General features: G+C 44.0%; 2 protein-coding genes across 6 annotated transcripts in view; one reads left to right on the top strand and one right to left on the bottom strand.

The window, feature by feature from the left end:
* LOC105563388 (latrophilin Cirl-like) overlaps nt 1-12481 on the top strand; it is a 396767-nt gene extending 384286 nt beyond the window's left edge. For 2 of the 3 annotated variants that reach the window (XM_012014951.1, XM_012014952.1), the window contains one exon: nt 1234-1615. In XM_012014951.1, coding sequence (XP_011870341.1) covers nt 1234-1548 — 315 coding nt within the window. In that variant the 3' untranslated portion in view covers nt 1549-1615. Of the gene's footprint in view, nt 1-1233; nt 1616-4102 lie in introns of those variants that run through there. The other variant, XM_012014953.1, reaches the window with a different exon arrangement.
* Nucleotides 12477-15416, bottom strand: LOC105563389 (ankyrin repeat domain-containing protein 16-like). Of its 3 annotated transcripts, none has more exons than XM_012014957.1 (4): nt 15343-15416; nt 14696-15033; nt 14142-14405; nt 12477-13120 (listed from the first exon to the last, which is right to left on the bottom strand). In XM_012014957.1, the coding sequence occupies exons 2-4, from the start codon at nt 15015-15017 to the stop codon at nt 12762-12764; spliced, it is 945 nt and encodes a 314-aa protein (XP_011870347.1). In that variant the 5' UTR covers nt 15018-15033; nt 15343-15416; the 3' UTR covers nt 12477-12761. The 3 variants fall into 3 exon arrangements, with proteins under 3 accessions (XP_011870347.1, XP_011870344.1, XP_011870346.1); XM_012014954.1 differs by having other exon boundaries at nt 15296-15415; XM_012014956.1 differs by having other exon boundaries at nt 15156-15413.
* Nucleotides 15417-15829: the final 413 nt, after the last annotated feature.

Below are 15829 nucleotides of genomic sequence, written 5' to 3'. Positions count from 1 at the left end.
TGCCCATCGATTTAGACGATTTAATTTCTCGTGAAGAACTTGTTTGACTTTTTCTCATCTTGAAGATCCCTCGATACAACTTGGCAACTTTCTCCGCGCTATGAAGACGAGTCGTCCAAGCGGAGGGCATCGTGCAGCGCTCTTCTTCGACCTCGCAGGTCGTAGGTTTCATTCGGACCGGAAGTCCGGTTGCAGGCGGTCGCGTGACCCGTCCCTATAGAGTCTCGAAACAGGCGCAATCACGTGTCGTCCTTTGCGCAACAAACTCTCGTTCGCCGAAGGGCGGGAGGTAGGGGGGAGGCCGCGATGTGTCCAGGGAGAATCCTTCAGCGTGCGTGCCGACGTCGCGTATCTCAGAGCGCTACGCCGTAGATTTGCTCCCGCACGAGTTAAATCCGTTCCGCTTCCGGTACCGCGCGCGGCGCGAGATATCGCTGGATGTGTGTACAGCGCCCATATCTCCCACGTGTCCGCTCGTGTCGCGCGAAATCTACGCGTCCCCCTCACCCCGTATCCACACAATTATGTATCCTAATTGGCGCGCGAGGTCTCTTTCGTCCCGTTGCTTCATCGATCGAGAGACTCAAGGTGTCCCTCCGCCCAGTGATTTCAATTTCGATTACGTGTATTTATGGACACGACCGTATTTTTTGTCAACGAAGCTGATTGTCATTTTTTAATTTCTAATACGTTTCTGCTTCGATAATTGAAGATCAAGTCACTTCTTTCCTGTCTAAAATATAAAGAAGTAGATCAAATTCCTTTGCCAATGGAAGAAATTAAAAATAACGAATATCCTTTCGATTAAAATCGCACAGAGCTAAAGGATTAAAACAAATGACAGAGACATTAATTCTGTCAAAGTTCTCCGAAAGAAACAGCGAGTTCTCAGATTCTCTTTAATCTGTGATTTTCATATCACGGCAAATTTATCCAGCATCTCTCTCTCTCTGCAATTCCGAGGCGGAGTTGTCCAATCAACGCAATTGTCGGCTGAGAAACTCTTTGTTTACTGAGCCGAACCGCCCGCATTGAATCCACGCAAACATTTAAATCGTCTGGCGACACGTCTCGATTTTTCGGTCGGTGATCACGCATGGGATAATTATCCCGAGAATAATCCATCCTTTCATACACGTATACACTAAATCACGAGCGACACCGACAGGGCTGGCCCTGCCCATCAGTGAACGAAGGGTTAAGGGGGAAACGGCGGATTGGTTGCTTTTGCAGTATTTGGTATCCGGTCGAAGCTGGGCGATAGTCGATAGGCAGCCGGCAGTAACGGTGCCGGGTGAACCCGCCTCGACCGAGGCTCACATCGTGGCCACCTTGCCGTACGCACGTCACGCCTTCTTACCCTCAGCTCCCAATATCCCCAAATCTGCCACTGCCACTTGGGGCCACCTTAACAAAAACCTCATGTGGAAGGTAACTAATTCACCGCTAAAATCGCTCGCTGTGTCTCTCAACCTCGGGGGCGGCTCTAATCGTAAGACGAATTTTGCGATCGTTTTTCAACTCTTGTACCGTTACACCTTGGTATAAAAGACACTAGGCACTTTTGTTCAATGCACGTAAGTCGAAGATTAATAAATTACAATTGTATTATTTAACTTGGTAAGATATTTTACATTGTTTGCATTATCAATTCGATGTAACGGTTGCTTTAAATGAATGAATCTCCTTATTTTGGAACAATGTGTGCAAAAGTCTAACGAGGCGTCGAGCTACGGCGCTTACGAAATCGTAGCTTCGTATTTGCGAATATCTCGTATTACGGTTCGTACGTTTGCAAGGATTTGCTAAACCGCTGTTTCCGCATTGATGATATCCTAAGTACGATCTTCACGTCGGCAAGCAGTTTGCGTTTACAAGAGCCAACTACGGTCTTTGTATTTGCAAGGATCTTGCATTTGCAGTGAGAAGTACACTAATTGAGTATATAGTCCGCGCGTTTGCGAATACCTCGAAAACCACTATCCTCGTATCTGCGAGCATTTAGCTGTCTCTTGCAAGGATTTTGCTAATTATCACCTTAACACGTTTGCGGAAATGTAAAAACTGTCAAACTAAATTTGCAGCTTAAAGTCTTGCTTTTTAAGTACACAAGTAATTTTTTCACCGAAAGTTTCGCTAAAACTAGAGCCGTCTCCGGTACACCGTGTGTCTTTTGGTCTCTCTTTCTCTCTCTCTCTCTCTCTTTATTTCTGCATGGTGTGCGGTATTAATTTTCACTCATGCACAGCACCTAGTCACCCTTACGCATCCTAGGAGTGAACCTGATCCGAATATTGAGCATGGAGATGCGGACACACTTTGTTGACGTGTAAAGTGAGATTATTTTTCACGTTTGCGACATGGCTTGCGCCGCAATCCTCCGTTTGTCATTTTCTCCGATCCGTTTCTGTTATGCATCAATAGAGCTGCCAACAAGCGACATTTCTCTGTAATTTGCAAGTAAAACGGATCAAAAATTGTTTTCTTTTGTTGAAACGTGAATTATCTGTCGCTTTACTTTCGAATTGCAGAATAGTGACGGTTTCAAAATGTTGAATACCAAAAAGGAATTATATCATGATGTTTAAAAACGACTTAACTTCTTTATTTTATTTACAAGGTGCAGTGCAAGTAATGAAATTTCATCAATTATTAAAATTTAATTAACCCCTTGGGCTGTGAAGAAAAGAGACCTGTTCAATGGAAGTATCTTTATTAAGGCTTTTTCGTTCTTATCCTCGAGCTCTCTTTTTTTTTGATGCACTAAGTGCTGTTGTACCACGTTTTTATACTTTTACTTTTAGCGATGCTCGTTATCCCGATATAGCAAAACGCGGTGATTGATGAGCACCGGCCGAAGTAAAACCAGAAGAGACGGAGATGTTATGGAATAAGCCATGTCGCTCTTCCGGTACCTGCCCCCCCGCCCCTTCTCTTTTTTTTCTTATTCTAATGCGCGTCCGGCGCGCGGGAACAAATGCGAATACACGGTTATATGACGTTTTATATCAGAACACAGTGCTCCATTTATCCTGTCATGAATTGTGTGTAGCTCATCTTGTGTGCCTTGGTTTGCGTTGCGTGTTATTCTTTTTTGGCTGCACAATGAAGAGAGGAGGATGATTAACCGTGAAATACGGTCCTCATGTAACGCGAGGTGGAACCTTCTCTCCTCTCATGCATGCGCGATCATCAATTGAGCCGTTTCGTTTAAAAGTAGTGTGAATATAATCAAGCCAAGTAAAGGTGGAGAGCTTAATATAATACCTGATTTCTCCTAACAAGCTCCCTTTTGAGATTGGGGCACATATGATTTAAATATTTTTAGTAAATCAAGAGTGTCGTGTAGATAAAATACAGAAAGTTAGCGGTTTATTAAATGCCAATATTTGAAGATATCTTTGACACTCTTCGATTGATCCGTCGATCGCGCGGTGAAATAAACAGCTCAATTGTGTAAAATATTCTGGTGAGTTTCATAAATTTGACACTTCTGCGTCCGGCGATCCCACTCGTTTGAATGATTAACTTATTGTTACCATTTGCGCATAAATGTTGTACATTTGTAAAACTCGTAAAAAAAAAGGATCATTATAATGCACGAGGGCAATTTAAATGGAAAGTTGTAATTCTTCTACGAACAAATTTCAGTTGCTGTGAATCACATATTTAGCGAAGGAGGGCTTGTCAGCAAAAGATATTCTTACTTGACGTGCGGAATAAGGCGTCGAATAAACCCCTTAACTTGCAAAATGAATTTCCTTTAATTTACAAAAATAACGCAGATATGTTCATTAGAGCTATAAAAATAAGTTATTTGCTGACACAGATAAAAACTGAACTATTTGATGGAATAAGTTGTAATTTCATACGTATTCATAGAAGGGTTGAACCTTTCCCTTCAACGTATGACGTCTGTTGTGCGTCACTTGTACCCCACGAGAATACTTCCGAGAACTTTGAGCAAACAGCCCTCGTACTTGTGTGGGATTGAATGGGCGCGGAAGTGTCGACGCCATCGTTTCGTGTCCTACCCTCCTCCTCCATCCCCATGTACATTGGCCTATTGTTCTAACGTCAAGCATCAACTCTCTCTTCGCAGAACATTTCTTTTAAGTCCTACTCCCGCGACTCCGGACACGGCGGCTCCGAGCAGGAGGACTCCCCGAGGACGCACAACACCCTGACGCTCGGCCACTCCGGCAGGAGACGCGGGCCGAACGAGACCGGCGAGATGAACGCTGGTACCAGGACGATCGGCGGTAGACGCGCCGCGATGCCGTACAATCACACGTATACCGAGATCGTGGACGGCCGCGGCAACGGCGGCGTCGCCGGGCATCATCAGCTGCACGGCCACCACGGACAACACGTGCATCTGCCACGTGGTCTCACCAGCGAGGACGATCCGGTGTACGAGGAGATCGAGCGCGGCGTCGGCGTCGGCGGCGGCGTCGGCGTCGGCGTCGGCGGTGTAGGCGGCGGCGTCGGCGTCGGCGGCGGAAACGGTGGTGGCAACGGCGGCCTCGGCGGTATCGTCGGCGCCGGCGAGATCCAGGTGTCGGACATGTCCGACGAGGACGGCCGTCGACAGAGCGACATGAGCAGGCAGTCCTCCAGGAGCTACGGCGACCACAGGCCGCTGATCCCGTACTCGCCCGCCGCCGATCGCAACCTGGTGCACTACGGCCAGGCGATGACGGAGCGCGGCGGCGGCGGAGGAGGCGGCGTCGGTAGTAATCTCACGCACTACGACTCGACGGAGTACGGGCCGGCGGTGGAGCGGACCCTGAACGCCTGTTGGGAGAAGCTGCGCCGGCAGCAGGCCAGGTACGAGCTCGGGGATCTGCCGCGGCTGCCGGCGGCGTACGGCATGCCGCCGCAGCAAGACCACACGCGGACGGTGGCCGTGCTGGACGGGCACACCGTCGTCTGCCACCTGCAGCCGCAGACGGACATGTACACGGGTCGCGGTATGCCGCCGCCGTCCTACAGCGAGTGTTAGGTCCCGACGACGACCCGGGCCGGGGAGCCCTCCTCGTCTCCTCGCGCAGGAACGACGGACTCTCCTGGGGGACCTAGGTATCGTCGACCTCCCGGCGCGGCGTGTACCGTCTGGACGGTCCGTTTCGTCCCGGGGCCACGTGGTTGGTGATGGGGGTGACGGTGGTGACGGTATCGAGATGAATTCGTTCCTCAAGAGGATGAACCAACGTGTCGGCGACTCCCACCCGGGCGCACGAGGGGGACACGCGGGAGACGAACGTGCCGCTTCTTAGCTCAAGCGTAAGCGCGACGGTGTCCTGATGCCGGACCTCGTCGCGTTTTAGCCATAATCGACGTATCGCGAGCGTTCTAGGGAACGCCGACCCTGTCTCCGTTCAGGTGGAGTTCGGTGGGACGTCTCCTCGCGGACGAGCGAGACGAAGAAGGAGAACGGGTGAGAGCGCGTGAGAGAATGGGAGAGAGTGATGCGAGAGATCGGCGGGCGTCTAACTAAGGCTGTCACATCGTCCAACGGACGCCCCCGTTTCTCCCAGTATACCGTGTATACATGTGTGCGTGAGTGCGTACCACCGCGACGCGGACTCTGTATAACACAATTGTAGCGGACCTCTCGTTTAGGCTAAGTCGACGATGATGGGGTGCCCGTCGTGGCCGGGCGTTCGGAATTGGCGAACCAATCGGCGCGAATGAAGATCGGAACGTAACGAGTCCTGATGAAGACGGGGGTTGTTTTTGCCGAAGTCCGAAGCAGTCGCGACTGGATTGGCTCTCGAGGAGATTTGTCGTTGGCTCGGTGTTTTTGTAGATTTCGTACGAGCGTGACGAACCAAAGTTTTATTATTTTGAAAGGGAGCTCGTGGAAATTTTTGCAAAAAGTATCTATCATTCAGCGTATTAATATTTGATTATAAACTTGTCGTAGATACTGCGAAAAGTGGCCGTAACTTTGCCACCCTCGGTGGAGGTGTGAAAAATTTCGTTGTTTGAAGTTTAAAGTGTCCCGCAATATCTTCATTGCTGCGATTTTATCAAATCGGTCAATTCTTTTCATTTATTTTAATGGTTAATTCCATTCGATTTTCCAAATGACCGTAGTGCTCGCATTTGTTTAGCTTTACATGTTTCTTTTTAAAGAAAAGATATTTTGTTTCTGTTTTCTTTTGCATGTGTACCGGAGAAAACTGGAAAAACTTGAAATATTTATTTTCCTTTAACTTGCCGGGCCATTATTGATTCCAGTTTTCGTGAAATTGGCGTGTTCTTAAAATGTCGTCCGCGTGCTGATGCGAGAAGTATACGTTGATTTCTCGTTGGTATCGAATTGGGAAGTGTACGTGCCGCGCGTCGTTCCAGTGGATATCGTTTCACCCCCTATGGCAATAACGTCCAACAACAGTGTTATCGAGATCGAATCGAATCCCATCCTCACGGCGCGGCGGACTTCGGGGGAGGAAATATTACGCCGAGCGTCGCCGGTGCTCGGCGCATCTCCGCGTCAACCCTTCCCGGAGACCCCCACAGGCCGCACGATTGCGAACGGGCCGGGGAGGGTTGCGGGACACGACACAAACCGCGTATCGTAAGCCGGCATTCGGTGCGGTAAGTGGATTCACCCGACGGCTCGGCCGTCGCACCGCCCGGCGATATTAGGTGTCGGTGTTGATCGTGGCGTTAAACGCGGCTCACTCCGTGGCCGAGTTGTAAACCGCGCGTAAATCACCGCGTGACGTACGTTATCGTTTTGCATCTGGTTAGCGGCGAGCTGCGCTTAACACGGCCGTTTAGCGGCGACGCGACGATACGAGTCGTCGGTCCACCTCCGGGTCTGCGTACCGCAAGGTATCTCGATGGCGCTTTCCGGGCGCGGGTGATCGGTGCGGAGCCGAAATCTGGAGAGGCGGACGTTGTAACATAGATCCTAGACATATCGCCGCCGGCCGAATCGTCAACGATGCGCCGGTACCGTCGACCAGCCGACGTGCCCGTACATCTTGATCCTTGTTCGGAATCGACGACGACGGCTCGACGAAGGGATTGGTATTGCAAATCTATGAGATTGCTGCGGCGATTGTTAATTTTGCGCCGGAAGAGGCGAGTTATTCGGCGCTTCTTAGAATTCATTGATCGAGTAACGACGGTTTCTTTTTTTTTTTTTATAAATGCATGTTTATGTCACTTTTTCACATCGTGACGTAAAGTAACACGACTGGAGCAGTTTTCGCCACAGTGTCCGTTGCTTCACTTCACCTTCTGGTAATTAATATTTGAAGAGTTTCGGTTAAATCGGTTTCAGGTCTACGCGCAGTCTAAAGTAAGAGATCAAGTATTTATTAAAATTTAATAAATTATTAAAGTAAACGTCAACTTTTGACCTTTCTTCGCTCGGAAGGTTAATTCGGCGGAAAACCGGCTATTAGAAAATCAATTCCAATTACATATACGAGCGTTCTCGTTTCTTAGAGCATAGAACACCGGGATACGTCTCAATCAATATAAACTGCTGCAACGCAAACGTCCGTTCTGGCATCATCTTTTTTTTTTATTTGTCCACCTCGAGGCAGCTACTCGCTTATATTCTGCCTGAAGCCGATTCTACGCGAGGCTCCGCACTGACATTCGGTGCGTTCCTTCGCGCGAGCCTTCGTCGAGTCGTGTTTCGACGAGCAAATAAGGAGCGTGTTCTCGGCGCTGATGGCCGGAAATTAGATTTCCTCCCGTGCGGGAAGAACAAAGGAGAAATCGAGGGGCAATGGCTGGAGCGCCTTTATCAGTCGTACGTGGCAGCTCCTCGTCGCGCGCCGCTTTGGAACGTTGCGTTTTAGTCCCAGAACGTTATTTTTATAAATAAAAAGTGAATAAATAAATATATATATGTATGTATATGTATGTATACAGTAACGATATATTATTATTGTGTGCGAGAGAGATAGCGAGCGTGAGAGAAATGTTAAGAAGGGCCCAGGAATCGTGAGTGGGCGAGTAAATATTAGTGATACAAGCGGATTTCCCGAGCGTCGTGGAAAAATGCGCGAAAACACTTAGTCACTGTTTTTTACTATTTTTTAAAACAAAACCGTGTATGTGTACGTGAGAACGCGTGAGCTAAGCTAATCGTGTAACCAAGGGATCCCGCGCGCGCGCGCTATTTATTTTTATCATCCCCGAGTGTTTTGTATCGCGAGCGGAAATTGTGTCGAGTGGGAGTTTGTCGTTTCTCCAACCATCCCTCGTCGTCTTCGGCGACGAAAACCACGAGGACCCTCGTCGGACGGTGTCCGCGAGGAAGAGTGTCGGAAGCGAGTTTCGACGGTCTTCTTAATGTAGTACATTGTGGATGAAATTACGTTGAGTGGATTATATACGATATCTATAATTAAATACTTGTAAAGATATTTGAAATGACAATTTCCTTGTGCGAGAGAACGTTTGTTCTTCTGTAAATTTCAACGTTTCATTTCACTTTGCGTTGATAACAGTTCGTTCCTAATGTAAAATAAAAATCTAAAAACAATTCAGGATTTAATTCGACGAGGTCAATTTCGCCCTGGCGCTGGCACAAAATAGTAATTTACGAGGAAATTGTACCGGCAAGTGTGATAAGTTCAACGTATCTTTGTCCGCTATGTCACGACTTCGTGGTTGCTTGATTTATTTCTCGCTCATGAGAAACACGCATATAGGAGAATTGTAATAGTGATAATCGCATTAGGGGTACCAGCTATGTTAAGTGTGTAAATGTGTCCCGAGCAATTGTGAAATACAGTTGCTCATTCCGGCGTTCCGAAGCATGTGTCCATCGATGATTTTTTTAAGCACCCAATCCGAGGAATGTCAGCACGTCGGTAGCCTTTACACATGTTGTTCCCTAACTACCGTGAAAGTTTATAAGGCAAGAGCTCTGCGCTTACGTCTCGCATTAATTGGTACGATCAAATTATGTATTACATACATTGCATTTTGTCAGAGACGATTGGTATTTGTTATTGGTAACATTCGTGGACGAGCAGGACAATAAATAATTTAATCTCTGTGAAAAATAAAAGTTAAATGAGCTTTTAAAGATTAACATAAATTAAATTAAATGAAAAAAACCGTGAAAATTATTATTTAAGTTATTATTACTATTGTCAGTAACTCAGTGAACAAGATTTCTAGAGTTATAAAAATATTTTTTTTAAATAAAATCCTTGCGAAAAACCTCGTGAAATGTGTAAACATTATTATTCAGTGGTGTCTGTACAAAAGAATTTTGTAAGATTTTTTTGCGCCTATCATTCGTGTATCAGGATAGCCTCTGAGAACGTTACACAGTATAAATGTTATAAAATCCTTTACTGCAATCAAGACTGCCGACATTCCTTTACGAACTCGAATTCGATTCAACGCCGCATTCACTTATCAGATCTATCATCTTTTAAAGTCGCGATTACAATGCAGCGATCACGGGAGCTGCTTAGAGTTTAAGTTTCGCCATGACTGATTTACCAGAGAGCAATTGACCCGAAACAGGTAGCTTGTGTATAATTTTCTACAACCCGGGAGAATTACGAGCCTCTGCCGCATAATTGCCAGGCAATTGTTGAATGCACCCACATTCCATCCGTTCGACGTTCGTGCGAAGCCTAGGAAGGGGAGAAGGGCCGTCGCGGGCCCGAAGGTCGATCGCAGTGTGTCAGACGAGACAATAGTCCACATTCTCGACGTATCTTCAACGCGAAGACGCGTCCCGCGCGAGGAAAATCAAACTTGTCTGCAAACTTAGCCGCTGTAAACTCACGGCAGGCGCGGATTCGCGGGGGCATGCGACGAGAATACGCGGCGGCAGGACGCGTCCTAGTTCGAGATGTCCCGACCGAGGTTCCCATCGCGTGCACGAACACGGACACCGCGCGTCTGTATGTATGTGTGTGTGTGTGTGTGTGTGTGGGCCACGTTATCAATGTGTGTCGCGAAGGACTCCGAGTGCGAAGAGAGCTGTGTGTACATAAATGTAAATAGGGCTTTGTACATGTGGGAATACTTGTAATGTAAAGTGGAGCGCGAGCGCGAGAGACCGGGCGGGCCGAGAGCGAGGATGCGAGAGATCCTGAGACGATGACCGATAGGCGCGGAGCGAAAGAGAGAGCATACCTAGGATAAGTTTACTAGTAAGTAGCGAAGCTATTACGAGCTATTATGTATTATCGGTGACGCGGCGCGGAGGACGCGCATGGCGGATCTTAACTTAAGTCCCAACGCGTATTAGTTAATGTGTAAATAAACTAAGCGAAGGAAGTAAAATATTAAAGAGCCCAAGTAATCGTTGGATATTTATAACAGAACTCAACTAAAGTAGGCCGACGACGGAGAGGTAAACGAGACGGTTGGGATCGAAACTCGCAAAGTCCACATCTTGGGACGCGAAATTCCACTTGAGAGTGATCCTCCTTTCGCATTTCGCTAGAATTTACCATATTTATTTCAAATATAAAGTTATATTTAAAACCATCTTTTTTTCCCCCTCCCTCTCGGAAGAAGAAGAGGATCCGCGAGGGATCGGACGTTTTTGAAATTATATCTGAAGCCTCGCTCTCTCTTGTGACTCGCTTTAAACGTAGAATTATATTCGATACGGCGGATCCTACGGGAGATATGATTTTATGTTTGAAAATGAGTTCGGAGAGCGGATCTTGGATTTTACGGATTACGATCTGGGGTGTCTCGAGTGAAAGCAAGAAAAAGAAAAACCGAAAAAGGAAGAAAAGACAAAACGTAGTCGAGCACACTCGTCCACATGTGTATCGCTGCGCGAGAAAGGATCAAAGGATAAGGGGAGGACGCGCGTGTGCGGCGTTAATCGAACACGGACAGACGATGTACAGTGCATGTTTTATCCTTAGCCGTTTTATAAATGTAAATATCTTCCGCTCCCCCTTTCCTTCCCGCCCCGGAGACCACTCTCTTTTCACCTCTTCTTCTTATCCCCCTCCCCCCGACCCGATTTTTCCACGGTAAGAGTAAAAGGCGAAAAAGATTAATTAATCGTTTCAATCGAGATGTTTCTTCTTTCGTCGTAATGATCCTTTATGATCCGCCCCGCATCTCCCGATCCTTTATTTAGGACCCCTTCCCTTTTCTCCGTAAGCCTCCTAACTTTGTCCTGTGAGATACTTAGCGGATAAGCTTTCGTTTCGAAAGTGAAAGAGATGAAGTGCGTCGGGCAAAGCTTAAAAATCATCCTCTGTCGACTTATCGCCGCCTCCCAGGACCGATTCGATGCATTTTGAAGCCTCTTACGAAGTAACACTTGCGTCCCGCGTACAGTATATACACTAAAATTTTTGCAATAAATGAGTGGAATTCATCCGCGCATGAATTACTTTATACCAGTTTTATACAGTTCTTTTCTTTTTTCAACACAATCGCGGTCGCATGGGGCATCAAAGTGACGGTCTCTGCAGCAAGCGCGATGATTGTGGTAGCGTTAATTAATTCTTAGCCTACTATTGATATCTCCAAGCCCCAGAAACAGTGTAACAGTAACAAGATGTTGACTATACCGATCTGGTATAGTTAATGCTAGAGCGAGTCGCGTACTATAGTATTATATTATGCTATACGACTATACTGTATTTAGTATAGTTAATAATGATAGCCATATTATATTTCCTCTGCGACCGATATGACTATTTAAAGTTGCTGGTACTTAGAGATGCGTCAATAGAGGGAAAAGGCTTAATCCGCTTCCGGCCATCTCCTTCTCCCAAACCGTCGAACCGAAAGCCGCGGGAGTCGCGGATTTTAGGGTCCACGCGATCGCATATAATCCATACAATTCTGTGATTTTACCTTTTACGTTTTTCCTTCGTGATGTAAACGATACTTGACGCTAGAACGCTAACCATCGGTACACTCTGATGCCAATGCCTTGCTTGTCTATTGACATACTCCTCTTAATTAATGTAAATAGAATTTATATCACTGACGATATTTTGATTTTGTTTTTTAATTGCGTTTTGTGATATAAAATAAATTGAAGCTTTTTTCAACACTTTGTGGCATCGCGATTAGTACTTTTCATCTAGAAGAATTCTATCTCTAACACTCCAGCGTTAGCAATGAATTTTTTTTAAAGCTTTAGCAGGTTGGTTTTTTATATTCTCTTTTGCTTTCAAAGTGTTCGAGATCATGTGTCGCAAAGTGTTAATACGAACTGCTAATTACGTTAGCGTTCTAGGGTTTAAGCACGCGCATACTTAACTACAGTACACGCATGAGTTTTCTGTACTACGTCGCCTGCCTGCGCACGCTAAAAAAGAAAGTTTAACGAAGCAGAGGAGGAAGGGTAAAGGTAGAGGACGAAGAAGAATGTAAAGCCTAGGTATCTCCGAACTAATAAGAGCCTCCGTTTCCTGATTTTTGTATGCTTCTTTAAAACTGTCTGATTCAAGGAAAAACAAAGGATAAATAAATGTGTACCAATCTCTGAATAAAATGCCACTCGCCTCAGTCTTTCTTTCATCCTTAGTCATAATTACAGTAAGAAGATCAGATTATTATACTTTAATAAAATCCGGAAAACATATTTAAAAAATATATACATATACAAACAAATTTAGTTATAAGCGAGACACAAAAGGTATCGAACTGATAAAAATGTTATCTTGTATCACTTATGTTTTCAACTCCTCGTGCAATTTATTAATTACAAAAGATGTAAAGAAAAATTGTGAAAAGATATAATAACAACAAGTATTTATTATGTATGTATTTTATTATTTAGCGCCATGTATAATGAGAATATTACTGACGTCGCTGTGATCGTTCCTACGGGCTAACATAAGCGGCGTAATTCCAAAAAAAGCCTCGCAATTCGCGTCAATTAGATTGTGCTCCAAAATGTACTCAACAGCTTCCGCATTATCAGTTAATGCGGCAACGTGCAGAATAGTTTGACCGATATTGTCCACAAGATTGACATCGGCGCCCAGAGATATGATGCACTTTGCCGCATTCAAATTTCCGTGTTTTACTGCTTCGTGAAGTGGCGAGGAGCCTGAAGAGTCCCGTGCATTGAGAAGATTTGCATTTGATGAGACGAGCAAATTGATCACTCTTTCATGACCGTGAAATGCTGTGTGAATCAATTAAAAATTAAAATGAGTCGTATGTTGCACATCAAAATGCAGAGAGAAAAGAATTAATATAAATGAATAAGAAATTTCAGGGGCAGTAAAAGTTTGAAAACAATTTTTAGAAAATATTTTTATAAAAATTGAAAATACTCGAAGTAAAATATTAGTTAATTAATGTATTAAATAATACGGATTAGTAATCTAAATGTTTTAACTCATTCAAAGAAAATTCCTAAGGCATAATCGTAAAAGATAAATCGATAAACAATAATAAGTATCAGTTCAGTGGATAAATTACTCGCGACGCAGTCACGTTACTGACTGTGTATCTTTAACTACTGTGAATTTAAGTTGTGCGACTGATTCGATATAGACTTCGCCACTCAAGATAATGAAAGTTCCTATAAAGTGTTCCATTTTCAAAATTTCTGTACATACGATAGAATTATAATTCTTCCAGAATATAATTTTGGAGACAGATCTAAAGTTTCTGATATATTTTGAAAACATTCTAACAAAACAAAACAGAGATCCGACTATAATACGATATATCAACTTTACATTTTTCTACTTCACCAAAATAATTAATTCTTTATTTTAATCAAGATAGAGTTGAATAGAATAATTGTTTTAATAAAATTCTTGAAGCACTAAAAAATATGTTAAATTTGCGATAGTTTTTTCATTCTTTAAAATTGGCATTATATTTGCTTTAATGACGAAAGAAAAATTTTCGAAAAAATCATTGTATATTATTTTACTACACTGAGAAAATTTTCCATCGGATAAACCAATTAAATAGTATTTCCGATGGTTAATTTTTCCAATTACGTTTTCCGATTAAATTATGGATAAATTTATCCGATGAAATGCAATTACCGGTGAAATTTAATCGAAAAACTGATAATATTTTTTATCGGATATACAATTTAATCGGATATATCAGTTTGTTATTATGTAATTGAATTATCCGTTTATATTTAATCGGTCATTTTTCTCAGTGTATATGTACATATTTACCAGCAATATGCAACGCACTGCGACCGTTGTTGCTTCGATCATCGATGCATTTCGGCAAATGCTTCAGTAATATATCAACCACATTTTCATCACCAGCCCGACAGGCGATGAGCAATGGCGTCCAACCATCTTTATTGCGTAAATATGCGTTAGCATCAGCAGCTAAAAGGGTATTGATGCATTGACGCGCTGCAGGACCACTTTTGGTGCACGCAAGCATCAGAGGTGTCCAGTCGCCGCGTTTTAAAGCATCTACTGATGCACCTTTATTGACCGAATAGTACTTACAATTACAAATCTATATAATTTAATATTATAAATCTAAACTTAAATATAATTTAATGTTAACCATTAAAGGCACAACGTAAATTCTTTCCGTAATGCACAATCTAAAAAAAAGCAATTTAATATAATTTAATTTTATGTACTTCGAGAAAAAACAATACTGATAAAATACGTAAATTGTTTTTGTAGAATTTATAATTAAAAGCTGATTGCAATTTAATTGCCACTGCAAATAATTAATTAAAAGAAAGAGAAACACGACAGTATACCTTTAGTCAGTAAATATTTTAAAATGTCTTTCTGTGCGAATTGTGCCGCTTCGTGCAATGGTCTCTTCATGTCTTTGTTGGCGACGTTGACTTTAAATGCCGGCATGTCGAAACGTTCGCACAGGTATCTCACGATGTTCATATCACCCTCTCGCGTGGCCACGTGCAACGCGGTATCGCCGGACGCCGCGTGACGAAAATCGCTCCAGTCGCGAATCCCGTGTTTCTCAACTAGAGCCTCCACCTTGCGCACGTCTCCACCGTGGCAGCTACGCAAAAAGTCGCTCGACACATCAGGAATTTCCGTTTGCGATCGCAGCATCGTTGAACAAGTTTCACTGGAAAAAAAATACAAATTTCTAACTCAATAAAAACGGCCCGGTTTTAGGTGATTCTCGAACGCGATATGCCCTCTGTGGACATTTTTTCTTTTAAGTTTATCCCCTTTTTGGGGGAACACCTTTTAAAAACGTCAGGTTATATCAGTATGATATCTCTAAAAAATCCTTGAAATTTATGCTTAATCTTGATCAAACACTGAATATAACACTAGGCGTCTAAAACTTCTCTAAACAATAAATTTTTTAAATTTCCCTTAACGGTAAAATATACGAAGACAAGGGCCGGGATTGAAACGAGGACCCGACCATTACTAAACACTCGTCAATAAACACGTAATCCCAACTCTGCGTATATCAGTGGCGTATATTGAAAGCGTGGACGCGAACTACGTAGCCAATGTTCACGTTTGGGCTAAGTGGATAATGCAGATGTGCACGTTTTGGTTGTGTTCCGTGCTATGTGCATGAAATGTTGATAAAAACAGTTATTAATTTTTCGTTATGTGAGCGAATGAGACAGTAATAGGAGCGAACGAGATAGCAGTAAAAGCAAGCAAGACAGTAATAGCAGAGAGAAACCTGAGAGCGGCCATCCCGGCGTTTTGCCTGCTACCGTTTTCGTTCGACTGATTCCAGCGCTTTACGCCCATTTCCATTTTTGGAACTATTCCGCTACACCCATTTTCAATTTTCATTGTCTAGTACAGTTCGAACCAAAAGTTAAATCGAAGCGCAGCACAACTGCGCAAGATCATAGGCTTGTTTTCTGTTCCTACACTAGTGAACTAGTGCA

This window comes from Vollenhovia emeryi, unplaced genomic scaffold (genome assembly GCF_000949405.1).
Source record: "Vollenhovia emeryi isolate VEMERY1.0 unplaced genomic scaffold, V.emery_V1.0 DF939176.1, whole genome shotgun sequence".
Classification (NCBI taxonomy): Eukaryota; Metazoa; Arthropoda; class Insecta; order Hymenoptera; family Formicidae; genus Vollenhovia; species Vollenhovia emeryi.
This window is presented reverse-complemented; position numbering and strand designations above follow the sequence as displayed.